The 21,913-nt window shown below is 43.0% G+C and overlaps 1 protein-coding gene across 3 annotated transcripts in view; it reads left to right on the top strand.

Annotated features, from left to right (window-relative positions):
• cenpi (centromere protein I) overlaps positions 1–21,913 on the top strand; it is a 117,458-nt gene that overhangs the window by 74,297 nt on the left and 21,248 nt on the right. For all 3 annotated transcript variants that reach the window (XM_072595155.1, XM_072595156.1, XM_072595157.1), the window contains one exon: positions 21,497–21,606. In XM_072595155.1, the coding sequence (XP_072451256.1) occupies positions 21,497–21,606 (110 nt within the window). The remainder of the gene's footprint in view (positions 1–21,496; positions 21,607–21,913) is intronic.

Raw genomic sequence — 21,913 nt, 5'->3', positions numbered from 1 at the left:
ATGGACCACTGCCGAAACCCCATTGTCATCAGTACAGTCAAGGCATGGAGGGTGATGCATCAGAGTGAGGGCTGTTTATCCAAGACTTCGCCACTTATGCCTATAGTTGGCATGCCAGGGTTCCCACCACGGATGATGGACTCAGGGTTCAAACTATGGGCAGCGAGAGGAGTTTCTAGTTGGGGAGACTTATTTGAGAGGGAGGTTATGAGGTCTTTTGAGCAACTGAGCTGCAAATGCGGGTTGCCCATTAGAGATCTTTTCTGTTTTTTTCAGGTTAGGGATTTCATCCAGAAGAAGATTACGCTTCTCACTAAGCCCTATAAGCCCGGTACAGAGAGGTTGTTGCTACATTCCACAAACACCCTTTCGGTTAGTGCCCTTTATCGCCTGCTGGGTGGCAGGGCCTGGCAGGATATTAACCAGTTATGTGAGGTCTTGGGAGCAAGAGCTAGGAGTGGAGATCTCTTCTCAAACATGGGAGAACATATGGGAGAATACTCAAAAGATCTCAATCTGTAATAGGACATGCGCTATGCAGGTAAAAGTTCTCCACCGAGCTCATCTGGCACCAGACCCTCTGGTGAAGTTCAAAAAAAGGGGCATCTTCATTGTGCCCCAAATGTAAAATAAGTGTAGATACTCTTACCCATTGCTTCTGGACATGCCACAGGCTCCGTGTTTATTGGAGCACTGTGGCAGAAGAGATAGGGAGGGTATTGAGGACTGAAGTCAAAGTAGACCCGATATCTCTCCTCTTAGGTCTACCGAATTTACCGTCTTTAGACGGGCGTGGGAAGAAACTATTTAATATTCTTGCATACTGTGCAAGAATATTCTGATGAATTGGGTGTCTGAGAGCCCGCCGGGCTTGCTGGGATGGCAGAAATTAATTATGGAGCACATAACCTTGGTCTTTTTTACAAACATGGTGCACTACACAACAGACCATTTTTATTAGACATTGCAACCCTACTTGAGTTATTTGGATATAGATTTGTCAGTTATCTTAACTAGGACGTTTGTTTCACCAGGATGGTTAGATTTGTCAAGCCCTGGGCCCTGGAGGGTCTCCTCAGTTAATACGGGTATACATACAATGCTCCCGTTCCTTTGTTTGGGAGCTTTGCACCAAACATAGCTGTTCTGTATTTTGTGTTTTTGTTTTGCTTTTGTTTTCTTTTGGTGTTGCCTTGCACAGTGTATTATAGGGTCGGGTAGTAGTTTGTAGACAGTAGTTATATTGTAAAATTCATATTGTAAAATTCATAGTAAACCTCTCATATTTACTATGAGAGGTGTGAAACTGTACTTTGGAGTGATGTATAACTTCAAAGATAGCACTAATTTGGTAGGATGTCAGAGAAATTTAAAGATCTTTCTTGTGCGTGCAAAATGTGAGCCATCTGCACTTTCAAAGGATGTCGTGTACTATCTGTATTTTCTGATATGAGAACATTAGGTAGGAGAATAAGTTCTCAGGAAATAGAGTTTACAAAGGGATATAGATAGGTTAAGCAAGTGTCAGAACAAAATGGCAGATAAGGTATAGTGAGGAAAATTTGGGGCTGCGCATTTTGCTGGAAGAATAGAAAAGCTGATTTTTTAAAAATGGAGATAATGCACAATCCTGTGGTATCGAAGGGTGGGGACATGCTTGTGTATGAAGTATAAAAGCTTGGTGTTCATGTCAGCAAACAATCAGGAAATATTTAAGTAGGAAAGCCTTGCCACACATGTACTGGGTATTAGTGAGGCTACACCAAGAGTGCTATGTACAATTTTGTTCTCTTTATTTGAAGAGGGACATATTTAAATTGGGAGCAGGTTAGTGAAGGTCCACTGCGTTGATTCCTAGGATGGAAGCAGTTTCTTATAAGGAAAGGTTGAGCAGGTAGGGCTGAAGCACATTGAAATTTAGAAGGCAGCAAGATGAGTTTATTGAAACATACAATCTGAGGGAGCTTCACAGTGCAGGTAGTGAGAGGATGTTTCTCTTAGGTGAGCAATCTGTAACTAGGGAACACAGTTTCAAAATAAGGAGGTCTCAGTTTAAAATTGAGGAGAAATTTGTTCTGAGTGATGTTCAGCTTTGGAATTTTCTTTCCTACACCTTTGAACATATTCCAGGTTGTGTTTCAGATTTTTTACTCACAGGAGAGTGAAGTTCAGGCCATAGCAAATCCAGACGTGATATGAAAGAATAGCAGAGTGATTTTGCAGGGATAAAGGGGTGGCTGATTATTATGTTCTCATACCCTTCAAATTTCTTGAACTTCTTTGGAGACATAGATGACCTTTGTATCTCCAGCCTTCACCTGAAAGTGTCCCTTCATTCACAAACTTGTAGGCATTAACCATTAAACATATCTTGGGTGTTGAGTGCTCACTGCCCACGTTGTCATCATCCTCATTGTGAACACTGGTACAATTTAATCGATTTCCTTGCAAAACTGTGGCCTACTTAGGACATGGCAAGATATGTGCTCACAATATTACTATTTCTCAGGAAGAGGAAACCGCAGTGGAAACAAAGATTAGTTTGCACAACTACCTGGTGCTGGTCACAAACAAGAAGTACATTGGAAAAATTGTGCATTTTCTAGATTTCACACGTCTAGGAGCATGTATAGATAAATGTTTCAATCTGATACCAGTTATGAAAAATTCCATATGTTTGGTTTGTTAATGCTATTTATTTGTGATGTTGCAACTTCTAAATTCACTTTTGCAGTGGAAATATTGATGGAATTATTTGATTTTTGAGAACAATGAATCTATGTGCTACTTACTGAATTTGTGTGCAGCTGACTCTATGCATAGCTTTGTGAAGTTAAATATGGAGGTGGCCATAAACTGCTATTTCAGAACTATACGTAAAGTGGGAAGAGGCTGCAAGTCCACCTGGAGCATATGACCTCTCTTGTAAAGCTTCTTTGACCATGGTCCTTGGCAGTTGGTTGGTATGTTTCTATGCCCTGCTTTAGAGTTATCAACAATTGTGAGCCATATCCCTCGAGTGCAGCCTCTTAGTTTCCCCTAACTATTACTTCCAGCAACTGAAGAGAACTACCAATGGGGCGCAAATAGTGAAAGGTGGAGATGTAGAGGGTAAATAGGACCTTCTCAAGAAATAGTATGAAGACAGATGGCAAAAATAATTGAAGACTTTCATAGTAATAGTAAATATAAAACGTAATTTTAAGTTTACTTCAGTATTCACTATAGATAGTTTCAAAGTGGCATTATGAAAATAGTAAGTAAGACGTTAATAATAAGTGGTTTGTATGAAGTCATAAATTCATTGCTGTCTGACTGATGAAAGGTAGAGATTTCCACTTTATGCCAGACCTGGCAACAAAACATTGGATGACTAGCAAAGTGATTAAGGATCTAGTACAGTGGATTTCCACCAATGGAATATAAGGAAATTACTGTTTTTGATACGTACTCCAAACTCCATTCCTCTGCCAGATCTTGTTGCATTCCTCTGCCATCCCTCTTTCTGATAATAAGCTAGTTGATTTGTAATATCAGTGTCATATTTGTTTCTAAGATAAGCTTCTGATCTCACATACATGTTTTCACTGAAATCACCTATTTCCATCTCTATAAATTTCATCCATACGTTAGCCTACCTGTTGAAATTCTTATTTCAGTCTTGATTTCCCCCAGGCTTGATGACTCCAATACACAGTAACTTTTTTTAAACTCATTTGTGGGACTTGGGTGTTGCTGGCTGGTCAGCATTGATGACCTATCCTATTTGCCCTCGACAATGTCGTGTTATCTGACTTCTTAAATCGCTGCAGTCCACTTGCTGTGGGTTGACTCACAATATCGATAGGGAAGGAATTCCAGGATTTTGACCCAATGACTGTTAAGGAATGGCGGTATGCTTCCAAGTCAGGGTGGTGAGTGGCTTGGAGGGGAACTTGCGAGTGGTGGTGTTTCCAGGTATTTGTTGCCCTTATCCTTCTAGGTGGCAATGGTTGTGGGTTTGGAAGGTGCTGTCGAAGGATCTTTGGTGAATTTCTGCAGTGCATCTTGTAGATAGTATATTGTTGCTACTGGTGGAGGGATTAAATGTTTGTAGATGTGGTGCCAATTAGGCAGGCTGCTTTGTCCTGGATGGTGTCAAGCTTCTTGAGCGTTGTTGAAGCTGTACCCATCCAGGCAAGTGAGGAATATTCCATCACACTCATGACTTGTGCCTTGTAGATGGTAGATAGACTTTGGGGTGTCAGGAGGTGAGTTACTGGCCACGGTATCCCTAGTCTCTGACCTGCTCCTGTCGCCACTGTGCTTATGTGGCGAGTCGAGTTGAGTTTCTGGTCAATGGTAACTCAAGGATATTGACATTGGGGGGTTCAGTGATGGTAATACCATTGAATGTCAAGGGACGGTAGTTAGATCGCCCCTTATTCGTGATGGTCAATATCTGGCATTTATGTGGTGTGAATGTTACTTGCCACTTGTTGGTCCAAACCTGAATATTATCCAGATCTCGTTGTATTTAAGCACGGATTACTTCAGTATCTGAGGAATCATGAATGGTGCTAAACACTGTGTAAACATCGGCGAACATCCTCACTTCTGACCTTTATGACAGAGGGAAGGTTGTTGATGAAGCAGCTGAAGATTATTAGGCCTTGGAAACTACCCTGAGGGACTCCTACAGAGATGTCCTGGAGCTGAGATGACTGACCGTCCGCAGCCACAATCATCTTGCTTTGTGCCAGATATGACTCTAACCAATCGAGTGTTTCCATCCTGATCCCCATTGATTCCAGTTTTGCCAAGGTTCTTTGATGCCATACCTGATTTAAATGCAGTCTTGGTGTCAAGGGCTGTCACTGTCCCCTCACCTCTGGAATTCAGCTCTTTTGTCCATGTTTGAACCAAGGTTGTAATGAGGAGCTGAGTGACCCTCGAGAAACCCAAACTAGATGTCACTGAGCAGGTTGTTGCTGTGCAGGTGCTGCTTGATCGTACTGTTGATCATGCCTTCCACCACTTTACTGATGATGGAGAGCAGTCTGATTGGGTGGTAATTGGCCAGGTTGGATTTGGCCTGCTGCTTACGTACTGGACATACCTGGGCAATTTCCACAATGTCGGATAGATGTCAGTGTTGCAGTTGTACTAGAAGAGCTTGGCTAGGGGAACAGCACGTTCTGGAGCATATGTCTTCAGTACTATTGCCGGAATGTTATCAGGATCCATTGCCTTTGCATTTTCCAGTGCCTCCAGCTATTTCTTGATATCACATGGAGTGAATCGAATTGGCTGGAGACTGGTATCTGTGATGCTAGGGACCACTGGAGGAGCCTGAGATGGATCATCCACTTGGCACTTCTAACCGAAAATTGTTGCAAATGCATAAACCATATTTTTTGCACTGATGTACTGGGCTCCTCCAGCATTGATGATGGGGATATTGTGGAGCTGCCGCCTCCAGTGAGTTGTTGAATTGTCCACCACCATTCACAACTGGATGTGGAAGGACTGCAGAGCTTCGATCTCTCTTGTTGATTGTGGGATTGCTTAGCTCTGTCTATCACTTGGTGTTTTTGCAGTTTGGCACTCAAGTACTCCAGTTTGGTAGCTTCACCAGGTTGACACCTCATTTTTAGGTTTGTTTGATGCTGTTCCTGGCATGCCCTCCTGCACACTCCATTGAACAAGGGTGGATCCCCTGGCTTAATAGCAATGCTGAAATGGGGGATATGCCAGGCCATGAGGTTGGAGATTATGCTGGAGTACAGTTCTGCTATTGTAGATGACCCACAGCACGTCATGGATGCCCAGTCTTGAGCTGCTAGATCGGTTTGAAGTCTGTCCCATTAGCATGGTGATTTGTGCCACACAACACTTTGGAGGCTTTTCTCAATGTGAAAGCTGGGCTTTGTCTCCACAAGGACAGTGCAGTGGTCACTTGTACCTATACTGTCATAAACAGTTGCTTCTGCAGCTGGCAAATTAGTAAGGATGATGTCAAGTATGCTTTTTCCTCTTGTTGGTTCCTTCACCACCTGCCATAGACCCAGTGTAGCAGTTACATCCTTTAGGACCTGACTAGCTCAATCATTAATGTTGCTTCTGAGCCACTTTTGGCAGTGGACACTGACATCCCCCACCCAGAGTATATTTTGCACCCATGCCATGTTCAGTGCTTCCTCCAAATGTTGTTCAACATGGAGTACTGATTCATCAGCTGAAGGAGGATGGTATGCGGTATTCAGTAAGAGATTTCCTTGCCATGTGTTACCTGAAGCCATGGGACTTCATGTGGTCCAGAGTCTATGTCAAAGACTGCCAAGGCAGCTGCCTCCTGACTGTATATCACTGTGCCGCCATCTGTGTTGGGTGTGTACTGCAGATGGACAGGACATATCCAAGGATGGTAATGGTGGTTTCTGGGGTGTTATCTGTAATGTATCATTCCATAGGAATGACTCCCTGTCGGACTTTTGCTTGTCTAGTCTGTGAGACAGCTCTCCCAATTTCAGCACTAGGCCCAGATGTTAGTTAGGAGGACTTTGCATGGTCGACAGGGCTGTTTGTGTTTTTGTCGTCTCTTTCCTTGATTGATACAACTGAGTGGCTTGCAAGGCCATTTCAGAGGGCAGTTGAGAGTCAACCACACTGCTGTGGCTCTGGGGTCACATGTAGGCCAAACCAGGTAAGGATGGCAGATTTCCTTCCCTAAAGGACAATTCGTGAACCAGATGGGTTTTTCTGACAATTGACAATGGTTTCATGGTCATTAATCGACTCTTAATTCCAGATTTTTAAAAAAATTGAATTTAAGTTCCACCATCTGTCATGTCAGGATTCAAACCCAGGTTCCCAGACCATTATTCTTGTTTTCTGGATTAATAATTGACTGATAATATCGCTTCCCCCAGTGGTATGGTATTGTCACGACATCATCCATACACCAAGGCCAATGCTTTGGGGACATTGGTATGAATTCTCCCTATGGTAGCTGGTGAAATTTGAATTTACTTAATAAGATCTGGATCTAAAAGCTGGCGTAATGGTAACTATGACACTATTTTTGATTGTTGAATAAAGACAGTTAGTTCACAATGACTTTGAGAAAAACAATCTTCTATCCTTACCTGGTCTGGCCTATGTGTGACTGCAAATTTAAAGCAATGTTGTTGACTCTTAAATGAGCTATAACTGCAAAATAAGCAACTTAGACTTGGTAAGTGGTTAGACACAACTCCTAAAAGGAATGAAACAGGACTGACCACACAGCATCAACCAAAATTCTGGAAACAACAATGACTATCCCAACCCTGTCAACTTTGCAATGCCCACCAAACTGATATTCTAAGGGCTTAGAATCATGGAATTTTGCTGTACAAAAAGGAGATCATTCTACATCATGTTGTACCAGTTGTTGAAAGACCTACCCATTTGGTCCCATTCTCCAGCCCTATCTCCGTAGTCCTTTAAATTGATAACTTTCAGATATATATTCAGCTCTCTTTTGAAACCACGTATGGAATCCGTGAACTGCGATCACCACTCTCCCAGGCAGCATGTTACAAGCTCTAAAAACTGAGTGAAAAGGTTCTGATCTCGTTCTAGCTCCCTTGCTAGATCTTGAAATTGAGATTCCTAGTTAGTGCTGGATATTCTACTCACAGAAAGAGAATATCCTCTCTTTACTCTTAAAAAGAAATTCATAATTTTGAACACCTTATAAGGTCACCTCTTAATCTTCTCTGCGCCAAGGAGAATGAACTCAGTTTCTCGAATCTTGCCTTGTATTTGAGATCCCTTATTCCTGGTATCATTCCAGTAAATCTCTTTTGCACTCACTCTGGGGCTTTAACACCCTTACTTTATTTAAGTACCCAGAACTGAACACCATACTCCAATGGGATTTGACCAATGATTTTTGGAGGTGCAGCATCACTTTTTTGTTTTAGTACTGTATGCCTCTCTTTATAAACCTAAGGATCCTATAAGCTTTCTTAACGGGTACAGTGGTGCCTCGGAATCCGACTTTAATTCGTTCCAAGAGGCTGTTCGGATTGCAAAAAGTTCGGATTCCGAAACTATTTTCCCCATAAGAAATAATGGAAAATGAATTAATCTGTTTCTGGACCCAAAAAAAGATATTTTCAAGACATTTTTAACTGCAAATGCACATGGTTAAGGTAAAGTAAGATGAGTAAATGACTTAAATATCAAGTAATAATAATAAAAGCAAGAAATAAATGTACTAACATGTTCATTTACCTTAGTGAGGAGTGCTAATGGTCAATGCACTTATTTGCTTCACTGCTCTTCTTGAGTGCCATGGTAAATGCACAAGGGTGATAATTAAAAAAAAAGCACAAATCAAGGTGAAAACACGAGGTATACTCGTGATGGACACACGAGAGATGCTTTCACGACTACTTCCCAGGACGAACTGAACAAACAATGTGCGACCTGAATGGTACGTGGTGTTCGGATTCTGAAAATGTGTTTGAATTTTAGGGCTAAATTTTCTCAAAATAATTGTTCGAATTCCAATTTGTTTGAACAGTAGGGCGTTCGGATTCCGGGGTCACCACTGTATATGGGCCAAATGCTGGCAAATGCGACTAGATTAATTTATGATGTGGTGGTGCTGGTGTTGGACTAGGAAGAACAAAGTTAAAAATCACAATACCAGGATATAGTCCAACAGGTTTACTTGGAAGTACTTTCAAATAAACCTGTTGCACTATAACGTGGCATCATGTGATTTTTAACTAGATTAATTGAGGTCACACAGACAAGTAGGACTGGAGGGTCTGATGTTCACCTCTACGACTATTTCAACTTGCCTGGCCACCTTCAGAGAATTATGTGTGTGAGCTCCAAGTTCCTATACTCCTGTATTTAACTCAGAGTTGTACCATTGAGCATATATTGTCTGTGTTTGTCCTACCAAAATGCATTACCTTGCGTTCGTCTGCATTGAAATTCATCTGCCAAGTGTCTGCCATTTGGCCAGTTTTGTCAATGGCCCTCTGAAGTCGCTCAGCATTATCTTCACAATTCACTATTTACCCTAGGTGAGAATCCCTGCAAATTTAGGGATTTTTGTCCTCAAATATTCATCTCCAAATCATTTATCAAACTCAAAAAACAAGCCTCCCAACACCAAACCCTGGGAAAGATTTCAACTCATCTCCAATCTGAGAAATGCTCACATACAAAGTTACTGCCACGGACACATCAATCCCAAACAGTATTAATTTTTTAAGCCACCTGCCATATGGCACAGTGTCCAATGCTTTCTGAATGTCCAAATATACAACATCCACAGCACTACCCTCATCCCACCTCATCAAATAACTTAAATCAATTTGCACATTTGACCTGCCCTTGACAAAGCCATGTCGACTGTCAAAATTAACTTGTTTTTCTTTCAGTTTATATATAAAGTTACGTTCTCTATCAAGTTATCCTGCACGCATTGAAGGAATGTCTCCTCCTCCGTTCCTCACACTCTATCTTTTTCTTAATCTACACTAGGGTAATTGAAAATACCAACTAACACAACCTAATTTTTCATCAGGTTTTCATAATCTGCCTTCAAATGATCTCTTTTAATTCTTCCCTACTATATGAAGGTCAATAATAAATTCCCAATCAAGGTCACTGCTTCCTTTAATGTTTTTCACTTCCAGAATTCTAATTCAGGAAATGCATCCCATTCAAGGGCAATAATACTGTTTTTACTAAAAGCCACATAACCTGAAATGTCAAGTATCCAGTCCTGTCTGGCTTGAGCCACATTTCTGTCAATGCTACCATATGTCATATACCTTCTGTCATATTCCCCGAGAGCAATTTCTGCTAACAGTTCTTCAATTTTGTTCATGATATTGTGGATTTTTATCCATACAATTTAACCCTGCCCTTATTTCTTCCTTGCCCACTGAAAGGCAACCATTTCCTTGTTCATTGTCAACAATCAAGCTTTCCCTCATTTCATTTTCCAATTCCCCATCTCTCTTTCACCTTCCCTGGTGCTTCCAAAATTAGGCTCATTAGTCAACCAACCCCAATGCTTTACAAGTTTAAATCCAGTCCCACTGCACTATGTACTTCCTTAGGCAGGACATTAGTTCTATCCTGTCAGGTAAAGCCCATCCCTTCTGAACCGCTTTAACCTTTCCCAAAAGTAACCCAGTGTCCCAAAAATCTGAACCCTTCCCTTTTCCATCACCTCTCAAGCCATGATTTACCTTCCTGATATGCTTTAGCATAAATGGTGCAACTTGTATCACAGCATTTCTGAGATTACTTCTCTCTAGGTCCTGTGTTTCAACCTACTCCCTAACTCTTGAAACTGATTGTGCAAGTCCTCCATGCTATCCATCCCTAGGTTAGATTAGATTACTTACAGTATGGAAACAGGCCCTTCGGCCCAACAAGTCCACATTGACCCACCAAAGCACAACCCACCCAGGCCCATTCCCCTACATTTATCCCTTCACCTAACACTGTGGGCAATTTAGCATGGCCAATTCACCTCACTTGCACATTTTTGGACTGTGGGAGAAAACCGGAGCACCCACGCAGACACTGGCAGGATGTGCAAACTCCATACTGTCAGTCGCCTGAGGTGGGAATTGAACCCAGGTCTCTGGCGCTGTGAGGCAGCAGTGCTAACCACTGTGCCACCGTGCCACCCACAGTACCCATGTGAACCAGAAGCACTGGTTGCTTACCCTCCCTTTCCAGATGTTTATCCAGCCATTTTGTCCCAAGCCTTTGCACTCGAGACAAAAGACTGTATAGGAGTCACAAACTTGGCTACAAATTAGACAGTCTAATCTCTTGACCTATTGAATCACCACTACTGCGACTTTTCTAATTTGCCTATCAACCTCTCTCTCTTCCCAAAATAACCTTGGGTCGCAGTTTCCCTTGAGTCATCCACCTTCTATTAAGTCGTGTAGCTCACTAAATAGGCATCTAAAATTTCATACCTGTAAGACAGCTTCAAGGAGTACTGAATTTCCTGGTCTTGCTGTCTCATTGAACATAGAACAATACAGCACAGAACAGGCCTTTTGGCCCTCGATGTTGCGCTGGCCTGTGAACTAACATAAGCTCATCCCCCTACGCTATCCCATCATCATCCATGTGTTTATCCAAGGATCGTTTAAATCTCCCTGATATGGCTGAGTTAATGACATTGGAAGGCAGGGCATTCCACGCCTATACCACTCTGAGTAAAGTACTTGCCTCTGACATCTGTCTTAAATATATCACCCTTCAATTTGTAGTTACGCCCACTCGCATTATCCTAGGAAAAAGATATTCACTGTCTACCCTATCTAATTGTCTGATCATCTTCTATGTCTCTATCAAATCCCCTCTTAGCCTTCTTCTTTCCAATGAGAACAGATCCAAGTCTTTCAGCCTTTCCTCCAGACCAGGCAACATCCTGGTAAATCTCATCTGCATCTTTTCCAATGCTTCCACATCCTTGCTGTAATTGGGCGACCAGAACTCTACACAATATTCCAAGTGCGGCCACATTCGCATTTTGTATAGTTGCAGCATGACATTACAGTTCCGGAACTCAATCTCTCTACCATAAAACCTAACGCACCATATGCCTTCTTAACAGCACTATCAACCTGGGTGGCAACTTTCAGGGATCTATGTACATGGACTCCAGGATCCCTCTGCACATCCACACTATCAAAAATTCTGCCTTCCTGTTATTCTTCCCAAAGTGCATCACCTCGCATTTAGCTGCACTGAGCTCCATTTGCCACCTCTCAGCCCAATTCTGTAGTTTATCCAAGTCCCCCTGCAACCTGCAACATTTTTCCACACTATCCACTATTCCACTGACTTTAGTGTTATCTGCAAACTTGCTAATCCATCCACCTATACCTGTATCTAACTCATTTCTAAAAGTGACAAACAGCAGTGGTCCCAGAACAGATCCTTGTGGCACACCACTAGTAACTGGACTCCAGGTTGAATATTTTCCATCAACCACCACTCGCTACCTTCTTTCAGAAAGCCAGTTTCTAATCCAAACTGCTAAATCACCCTCAATCCCATGCCTCTGCATTTTCTCCAACAGCCTATCATGTGGAACCTTATTGAAGGCTTTTCTGAAGTCCATGTACACCATGTCAACTGCTCTACCCTCATCCACATGCTTGGTCAACTTCTCAAAAAACTCAATGAGATTTGCGAGACAAGACCTGCCCTTGACGAAACCATGTTGACTATCTTGAATCAAATTGTTGCTTGCAAGATGATTATAAATGTTATCTCTTATAATCCTTTCCAAAACCTTTCCTACAGCAGACATAAGGCTTACTGGTCTATAATTACTTGGGTGACCTCCACTGCCCTTCTTGAACAAGGGCACACATTTGCAATTCTCCAGTCCTCTGGTACTAAACCTGTAGACAATGACAACTCAAATATGAAAGCCAAAGGCTCTGCCATCTCCTCCTAGCTTCCCAGAGAATCCTCTGATAAATCCCATCCAGCCCAGGGGGTTTGTCTACTTTCACTCCTTCTAGAATTGATAACACCGCTTCAATAACAAGAGGACACTCTTTCAAGGTGAGAGGTGGAAAGTTTAAAGGGGATACACGCGGCAAGTACTTCACACAGAGGGTGGTGGGCGTTTGGAACACGTTGCCAGCAGAGGTGGTAGAGGCAGGCACGGTAGATTCATTTAAGATGCGTCTGGACAGATGCATGAGTAGGTGGGGAGCAGTGGGATACAGATGCTTAGGAATTGGGCGACAGGTTTAGACAGTTGATTTGGAGCGGCTCAGATTTGGAGGGCCGAAGGGCCTGTTCCTGGGCTGTAAATTTTGTTTGTTCTTCTCTTCCTTACCAACCTCAATCCTTTCTAGTCTAATATCTCTTATCTCATTCTCCTCCTCTACAATATTCTCCTTTTCCTGAGTGAAAACCAATGAGAAATATTCATTTGGCACCTCTCCGATCTCCACAGGGTCCACACAGAACTTCTCACTTCTGTATTTGACTGGCCCTATTCCTACCCTAGTCATCCTTTTATTCCTCACATACCTATAGAAAGCTTTAGGGTTTTCCTTTATTCTACCTGCGAAAGACTGCTCATGTTCCCTCTTTGCTCTTCTTAACTCTCTCTCTTTAAATCCTTCCTAGCTAATCTGTAACTCTCCATCGCCTCATCTGAACCACCTTGTCTCATCATCACATAAGCCGCCTCCTTCCGCTTCATGAGAACTTCTGTCATAAACCATGGTTCTCTTACCGTATCACTTTCTCCCTACCTGACAGGGTCATAGAGTCATAGAGATGTACAGCAGGGAAACAGACTCTCCGGTCCAACTTGTCCATGCCGACGAGATATCCCAACCCAATCTAGTTTCACCTGCCAGCACCTGGCCCATATTCCTCCAAACCCTTCCTATTCATATACCCATCCAGATGCCTTTTAAATGTTGCAATTGTACTAGCCTCCACCACTTCCTCTAGGTAAAAACAGTGACTGCAGATGCTGGAAACGAGAGTCTAGATTAGGGTGCTGCTGGAAAAGCACAGCAGTTCAGGCAGCATCCGAGGAGCAAGAAAATTGACGTTTTGGGCAAAAACCCTTCTCAGGAATGGAGGCAGAGTGCCTGCAGGGTGGAGAGATAAATGAAAGGAGGATGGGGGTGGGCAGAAAGTAGCATAGAGTACAATAGGTGAATGGGGGTGGGAATGGAGGTGATAGATCAGGGAGGAGGGTGGAGTGGATAGGTGGAAAGGAAGATAGGCAGGTAGGACAAGTCATGGGGACAGTGCTGAGCTGGAAGTTTGGAACTGGGGTGAGGTGGGGGAAGGGGAAATGAGGAAACTGTTGAAGTCCACATTGATGCCCTGGGGTTGGAGTGTTCCGAGGCAGAAGATGAGGCGTTCTTCCTCCAGGCATCAGGTGGTGAGAGAGCGGTGGTGAAGGAGGCCCAGGACCTCCTTGTGATTGGCAGAGTGGGATGGGGAGTTGAAATGTTGGGCCACAGGGTGGTGGGGTTGATTGGTGCGGGCAACCTGGTCCTCGGATGCTGCCTGAACTGCTGTGCTTTTCCAGCTCCACCACTTCCTCTGGCAGTTCATTCCATACATGTACCACCCTCTGTGTGAAAAAGTTGCCCCTTATGTCTTTTTTATATCTTTCCCCTCTCAACCTAAATCTATGCCTTCTAGTTCTGGACTCCCCAACCCCAGGGAAAAGACTGTCCATTTATCTATCCATACCCTCATGATTTTATAAACCTCTATAAGGTCATCCCTCAGCCTTGACATGCCTATCAAGGACATGCAATATCTGTTCCTTAAACCAGCTCCATGTTTCGATTGTCCCCATCCCTTACATTTTGCTACCCCATTCTATGCAACCTAAGTCTGGCCTAATCATATTATAATTGCCCTTGCCCCATCAATAACTCTTGCCCTGTGGCATGTACCTATCCCTTTCCATCGCTAAACTAGACGTAACTGAATTATGGTCACTCTCTCCAAAGTGCTCACCTACCACTAAATCAAACCCCTGGCCTGGTTCATTTCCAAGCATCAGATCCAGTGTGGCCTCCCCTCTTGTCGGCCCTTCGACATACTGTGTCAGAAAATCCTCCTGCACACATTGGACTAAAACTGATCCATCCGATGTACCAGAGTGAAAGCATGTCCAGTCAATGTTGGGGAAGTTAAAGTCCCCCATAATGACCACCTTATTCCTTTCACTCCTACCCAGAATCATTTTGCCGATTCTCGCCTCCACCTCCCTGGAACTCTGCGGAGGCCTATAAAAAAACTCTCAGCAGTGTGACCACTCGTCTCCTGTTTCTAACCTCAGTCCATACTACCTTGTCAAAAGTTCTTTCAGCCACCTTTATATTGTTTAGATCAGAGTGGTGCTGGAAAAGCACAGCAAGTCAGGAAGCATCCGAGGAGCAGGAAAATCGACATTTCGGGCAAAAGCCCTTCATCGGGAATAGAGGCAGGAAGCCTCCACCCTGGAGGCTTGTTTCGGATATTTCTGGTGTTGAAGTAGACACACTTCAAGCCAGCTTGCTGTCTGCCAACACATTCCTGTGACCATGAAATCTTGTCCATGTCCTCCCTACTCTCATCCTCATGTGCACTGGAACTACACTTCAGGTTCCCATCCTCCTGCTGAGCTCGTTTAAATCCATCCGAATATCACCAACAAATTTCTCACCCGGGATATTCGTACCCCTCTGGTTCAAGTGAAGACCATCCTGTTTGTGGAGGTCCCACTTCCCCAGAATGAGCCCCAATTATCCAAGTACCTGAAACCCTCCCTCCTGCACCATCCCTGCAGCCATGTGTTCAGCTGATATCTCTCCCTATTCTTTGCCTTGCTATCACGTGGCATGGGTGACAAACCAGAAATAACAGTTCTGTTTGTTCAAGCTCTCAGCTTCCACCCTAGCTCCCTGAAATTCTGCCTTACATCCCTATTCCTCTTCCTACCTATGTTGTTGGAACCTATGTGGACCACAACTTGGGGCTGGTCACCCTCTTCCTTCAGGACCCCAAAGACACAATCCGAGACATCACGGACCCTGGCACCTGGGAGGCAACACACCAACCATGAGTCTTGTTTGTTTCCCAACAAGCCTTCTGTCTGACCCTCTACCTATCTCCTTTCCTTTTGACGAATGATCACCCTCTCATCTGCCATACAAATGCTCCCCCAATATCTGGTATGGCTATTCCAGAAACCTCTAAACTTGTGTGGAGTGCATTGAGGAAAGTTACTACTCTGAATCAACCACATATTGTTCAAAGACTGCTACTCTTTGGCACTTCATGCAAATGTGACAACCTGGATGTCTTGTACATTGAAAACCACCTATCATTTACAAGCCAAATATCATCATCAGCTTTTACAGAGGTCCTACCATCTTTACAGGTCAAGATGATGCACACTGCTTAAGCTCTGTTGTTTCTAAGTCACAAATACATTTTCAGTCAGCTCCTTTTGTTTTGGTTCAAGGCGTATAGAGAGAGGAATATTTGGGGCTTGACCAAGGGTGGGGCATGGTGGTTCAATGGTTAGCACGGTTGCCTCACAGCATCAGGGACTCAGGTTGGATTCTAACCTCAGGACACTGTAGAGTTTGCACATTCTCCCCTTGTCTGCGTGGGTTTCCTCCGGGTGATCCAGTTTCCTCCCACAATCCAAAGATGTGCAGGTTTAGTGAATTGGCCATGCTAAATTGCCCATAGTGTTCAGGGATGTGTAGATTAGTTGCATTAGTCAGGGGTAAATATAAGATAATAGGATAGAGGAATGGGTCTGGGTGGGTTACTCTTCGGAGAGTCAGTGTTTCTGTACTGTCGGGATTCTGTGACTCTTTGGCACCAGGTCCTCTGTAATCTCCTTAGATGTGGTGAGAGGACCAACTTCTCCCAGACTCCTCCCCAGCTGCTTCTCACTGTCGCCCTTTATTGGATGCCCTTCCTCCTGTTGGGCATCAGATCCTCTGTGATTCCCTTCTCACTCACTGAATGAATCGACTTCTCCCAGAATCCTCACCAGTTGTTTCTCACAGTTGCCCTTGTTTGGAGAGACCTATTTGGACAACTGCCACACAGACTAGACAGGCAAGAGCTTGAAAGTCATTTTCATGGAATTATATGAGAAGGAGAGGATTAGGCAAAATAGGAGGATATTTAATTGGGGAAGAGGAAACTATGATGCGATTAGACATGAGTTAGGAAGCATGGATTGGGAGCAATTGTTCCATGGTAAAGGCACTATAGACATGTGGAGACTGTTTAAGGAACAGTTGTTACAAGTGATAAATAAATATGTCCCTCTGAGACAGGCAAGAAGGGGTAAGATAAAGGAACCTTGGATGACGAGAGCGGTGGAGCTTCTCGTCAAAAGGAAAAAGGTAGCTTACATAAGGTGGAGGAAGCTAGGGTCAAGCTCAGCTCTAGAGGATTACAGACAGGTGAGGAAGGAGCTCAAAAATGGTCTGAGGAGAGCCAGGAGGGGGCACGAGAAAGGCTTGGCAGAACGGATTAGGGAGAACACAAAGGCATTTTACACTTGTGAGGAATAAGAATGGTCAAAGAAAGAGTAGGGCCGATCAGGGATAGCATAGAGAATTTGTGTGTGGAGTCTGAGGAGTTAGGGGAATCCCTGAATGAGTTTGTTGCTGCTGTCTTTACGAAAGAAACTAACTTTGTAGTGAATGAAACCTTTGAAGAGGAGGTGTGCATGCTGGAATGGATAGAGATAGAGGAAGCTGATGTGCTGAAAATTTTGTCAAACATTAAGATTGACAAGTCGCCAGGCCCGGATCAGATTTGTCCTCGGCTGCTTTGGGAAATGAGAAATGCAATTGCTTCGCCCCTTGCGAAGATCTTTGCATCCTCACTCTCCAATGGAGTCGTACCTGAGGACTGGAGAAAGGCAAATGTAATTCCTCTCTTCAAGAAAGGAAATAGGGAAATCCCTGGCAATTACAGACCAGTAAGTCTCACGTCTGTCGTCTGCAAGGTGTTAGAAAGGATTCTGAGGGATGGGATTTATGACCATCTGGAAGAGCATGGCTTGTTTAAATGCAGTCAACATGGCTTTGTGAGGGGCAGGTCATGCCTCACAAACCTCATCAAGTTCTTTGAGGATGTGCCTAGAAAAGTTGATGAGGGTCGAGCTGTGGCTGTGGTGTATATGGACTTCAGCAAGGCATTTGATAAGGTTCCCCATGGTAGGCTCATTCAGAAGGTCAGGAGGAATGGGATACAGGGGAACTTAGCTGTCTGGATACAGAATTGGCTGGCCAACAGAAGACAGCGAGTGGTAGTAGAAGGAAAATATTCTGCCTGGAAGTCAGTGGTGAGTGGTGTTCCACAGTCCTTGGGCCTCTACTGTTTATAATTTTTATTAATGACTTTGATGAGGGGATTGAAGGATGGGTCAGCAAGTTTGCAGACGATACAAAGGTTGGAGGTGTCATTGACAGTATAGAGGGCTGTTGTAGGCTGCAGCGGGACATTGACAGGATGCAGAGATGGGCTGAGAGGTGGCAGATGGAGTTCAACCTGGATAAATGCGAGGTGATCCATTTTGAAAGATCAAATTTGAAAGCTGAGTACAGGATTAAGGATAGGATTCTTGGCACTGCGGAGGAACAGGGATCTTGGTGTGCAGGTACATCAATCCCTTAAAATGGCCACCCAAGTGGACAGGGTTGTTAAGAAAGCATATGGTATTTTGGCTTTCATTAACAGGAGGATTGAGTTTAAGAGTCGTGAGATCTTGTTAAGACTCTATAAAACTTTGGTTAGACCGCACTTGGAATACTGCGTCCAGTTCTGGTCGCCCTATTATAGGAAAGATGTGGATGCTTTGGAGAGGGTTCAGAGGAGGTTTACCAGGATGCTGCCTGGACTGGAGGGCTTATCTTATGAAGAGAGGCTGACTGAGCTCAGACTTTTTTAATTGGAGAAAAGAAGGTGGAGAGGGGACCTAATTGAGGTATACAAGATAATGAGAGGCATAGATAGAGTCGATAGCCAGAGACTATTTCTCAGGGCAGAAATGAGTAACAGGAGGGGTCATAGTTTTAAGCTGGTTGGAGGAAAGTATAGAGGGGATATCAGAGGTGAGTTCTTTACACACAGTTGTGAGAGCATGGAATGCGATGCCAGCAGCAGTTGTGGAAGCAAGGTCATTGGGGACATTTAAGAGACTACTGGACATGCATATGGTCACAGAAATTTGAGGGTGCATACATGAGGATCAGTGGTCGGCACAACATCGTGGGCTGAAGGTCCTGTTCTGTGCTGTACTGTTCTATGTTCCTTCAATGACACTGACATATCCATCTTTGAGTGCCCTGTCCCACTCCCAGGACAGACCCACCAGAGGTGTCAGCAGAGAGGTATACAGTTGAAAGGGAGTTGCCCTAGAAGTCTTCAACATAATTCTGGTCCATATGAAATCTCACAACATCAAGTCAAACATTGCAAGAAAGTCTGCTGATTACTATTCAATTCTTTCTTTCTGCTGATGAATCAGTTCTCCTCCATGTTAAACTATCAAGCTCGTGGATCAACTTTGACTCAAAGCAGAGTGCAGGAGAGCATGTTGAGATCAATACCAGGCATATCTTAAAGGTGTCAACTTGGTGAAAGTAAAATGCGGGAATACTTGCGTTCTAAACATTGGAAGCAGCTTGCAAGAGACAGGGCTCAGCAATCTGACAACCAACAGACTCTCCACAACAAGCCACACCCAGTTGTGAAATGTGGTGGACAATTTATCAACTCATTGGGAGAGGAAAGTCTAAAAATACCAATCCTCAACGATGGGGCAACACTGCACATGAATTAAAAAGACGAGGCCAAAGCATTTGCATGCAACTTCAGCTCGAAGCATTTGATGTAATGGGTTCCAAAGAAGTATCTGAAAACATAAATTCTGTTTCTCTCTTCACAGATGTTGTCAGCCCTGCTGAGTTTCTCCAACCCTTTCTGTTTATTATTGGAGCTTTTACCACCAAATATAATTATTTGCACAGAGAGTCATTCCCCTGTCCCCAGTGGTTACTGACCTCTATTGTTTCCAGTTAAACAATGTCTTAATTGAAAAATCATCAGATTTTAAAATTCTTGTTCTGTTGCCTACATGGCCTTGCCCCTCCATAATTTTGTAATCTTCTCCAGCCCAAGAACCCTTTAGGATATCTTTGCTCTTCTAGTTCTAACCTCTTCTGATAATTTTAATTGTTTCAATGTTGTTGACTATGCTGTCAGCTCAAAAGAGTCCTAAGTTTTAAACTACCCTCCGCTTACTTATGCCTCTTTACCTTGATTTCCTCTTTTAAGACCTGCCTTTAAACCTGTCTGTTTGGCCAAGCTTTTGGTGAAGTGTTGTCATATCTTGTTGTCATGCATTTTTGATAATGCTCTTGTGAAGTACCATAAGCTATTTCATTGCAATGAAGGCACTGTATAAATGTAAGTTGCTGTCAGCATTGTCCTTTTGGGTGGAAAGTGCTGTGCTACTCAAGTTAAACAGGAACATTTGCTAAAATGAAAATATCACTTTCCCCAACACTGATATACTTCAGTGTAAAATTGAGCATGTGCTGCATTGCAACAGGTTTGTCAAAATAAACATTAAATTGAGGTTTGTTTTGCCTTTTTCTGGACTGAGAAATAAAAGCTTAGAAATTAAGCCATGCGTTTAACAAATTCAGTAATTTTGTCTCCTGGCCATATGGAGCACTTTACTGTGTGCTTCAGTTGCTTTGTTTGACTATGTACAACTGATTGCAACTCAATGCTGTTAATTTAGTTATTTTATGGAGGTGGAAATGGGCATTTTTAGCATTGGCACAGGTATGCGATTGGAAGTTCATCTTTTGGTCAAATGTAACACCAGGGTTATGAACAGTCTGGTTTAGTTTCAGACAATTGCCAGGGAGAGAGATGTAGTTAGCAAGGGGCTAGAGATGATAGTGGGGATTATAAATAATAGCTTCAGTATTCGTAATGTGTAATTGGAAGGTATTTCTACAAATTCTGTACTGGATTTCAGAAAAAGAATATGATAATGGAGTAGTTGGCTAGAGGAGTTACATGAAGGTAGAGATGTAGGGATGACGACAGTTTTGTGAATTCCGAGAGAGAGTATGATACATTTTGATCAGGATAGAATCGCTGAGAATGAGAATCATGTTGGTCATTGGCTGAAGCAGTAAAGTAAGAAAATATCTATTGTGGCGTTAGTTGGGAAGGACTTCAATTGAGATGAAATGTTGAGGAATAAATGACAGAAATTGGGAGGGGGGTGAAATTGGCTGTGGTGTGATTTCGTAGTAGGTGCTAAACTGACAAAGTGACTGAATAAAAATCTTGGAAGATATAACCAGATGAAAAGTTAGGATAAAGGGGTCATTGCACTAAGCTTTTGATATACATATTGAAGAATATTGCATTATAGATTGCAAAAGCTTGTTGACAAGTTAATGGACATTCTGCAGGGAAATGTGTAGAGGGTTGAGAGTTGATCCATTGACAGATTCTACAGAATCAGCAGTGGAGAGGAGTGAGTTAGAAAGGAAGGAGATTAATGATATTAATTCCCAGCAAAGATGCTGGGTGGCTGTTCAGCAAAAGAATGCAGTGGGGGACTTGGGGAAAGAGTATCTGAGAAAAGAAAAATGAAAGGAGTTTAGATGGGTAAGTAGAAAGACATATTTTAATAAGAACATAACAGAGAATGATGAACTGAAGCCTGAAGCGGCCAAAGTGGACTTAAGGAAAGCTGAGGTTTCAGAGGCCTCATTATGTAAAAGTTATGAAAAACATTATGAAAAACACAATAAAAGCCATGAAAGTAGATAGAAATTTTTAGGATTTCTTTTTAAATATATACACTTTCAGCAGGTTAGTCAATGACTGTGCTAATCTTCCTTGTATTATTTCTCCACAGTGCAGCGTAATTGAGAGTCTCACCAGCCTATTGATGAAATGGCTAACCTGGCATTCTGTGTGTGTAGCTGATTTGGACAGAGATATTCCCAATGTTTTACAAAGTCCACAGTGAGTATCTAATAATATAGGACATTTCCACAAAACTAGTTGACAACCTGGCCCTATGCTTATAGATTAACTTCAAAGTAGCTTTGCATTGAATTTCCTCAAATTATAAACATCCATGCTAATTGGATAATTGTTGGAAAAGTTAACTGGAGCCATCCTGACTTAATTTTCTGTTGACTGATCTCAGGCAGGGCAGCAGAAAGTTTGTAATTGATCACAGTAAAACCAGATTCTTCTTCTTGAGTTCTCTACCTGAGAGCATGTCTGACTCAGTGCTGCAATCTCCCCCATGGATTGGACAAGGAGG

The sequence above is a fragment of the Chiloscyllium punctatum genome, chromosome 25, assembly GCF_047496795.1.
Source record: "Chiloscyllium punctatum isolate Juve2018m chromosome 25, sChiPun1.3, whole genome shotgun sequence".
In the NCBI taxonomy this organism is placed as follows: Eukaryota; Metazoa; Chordata; class Chondrichthyes; order Orectolobiformes; family Hemiscylliidae; genus Chiloscyllium; species Chiloscyllium punctatum.
The sequence above is the reverse complement of the archived record's forward strand: the minus strand, read 5'-3'. Positions and strand labels throughout refer to the sequence as shown.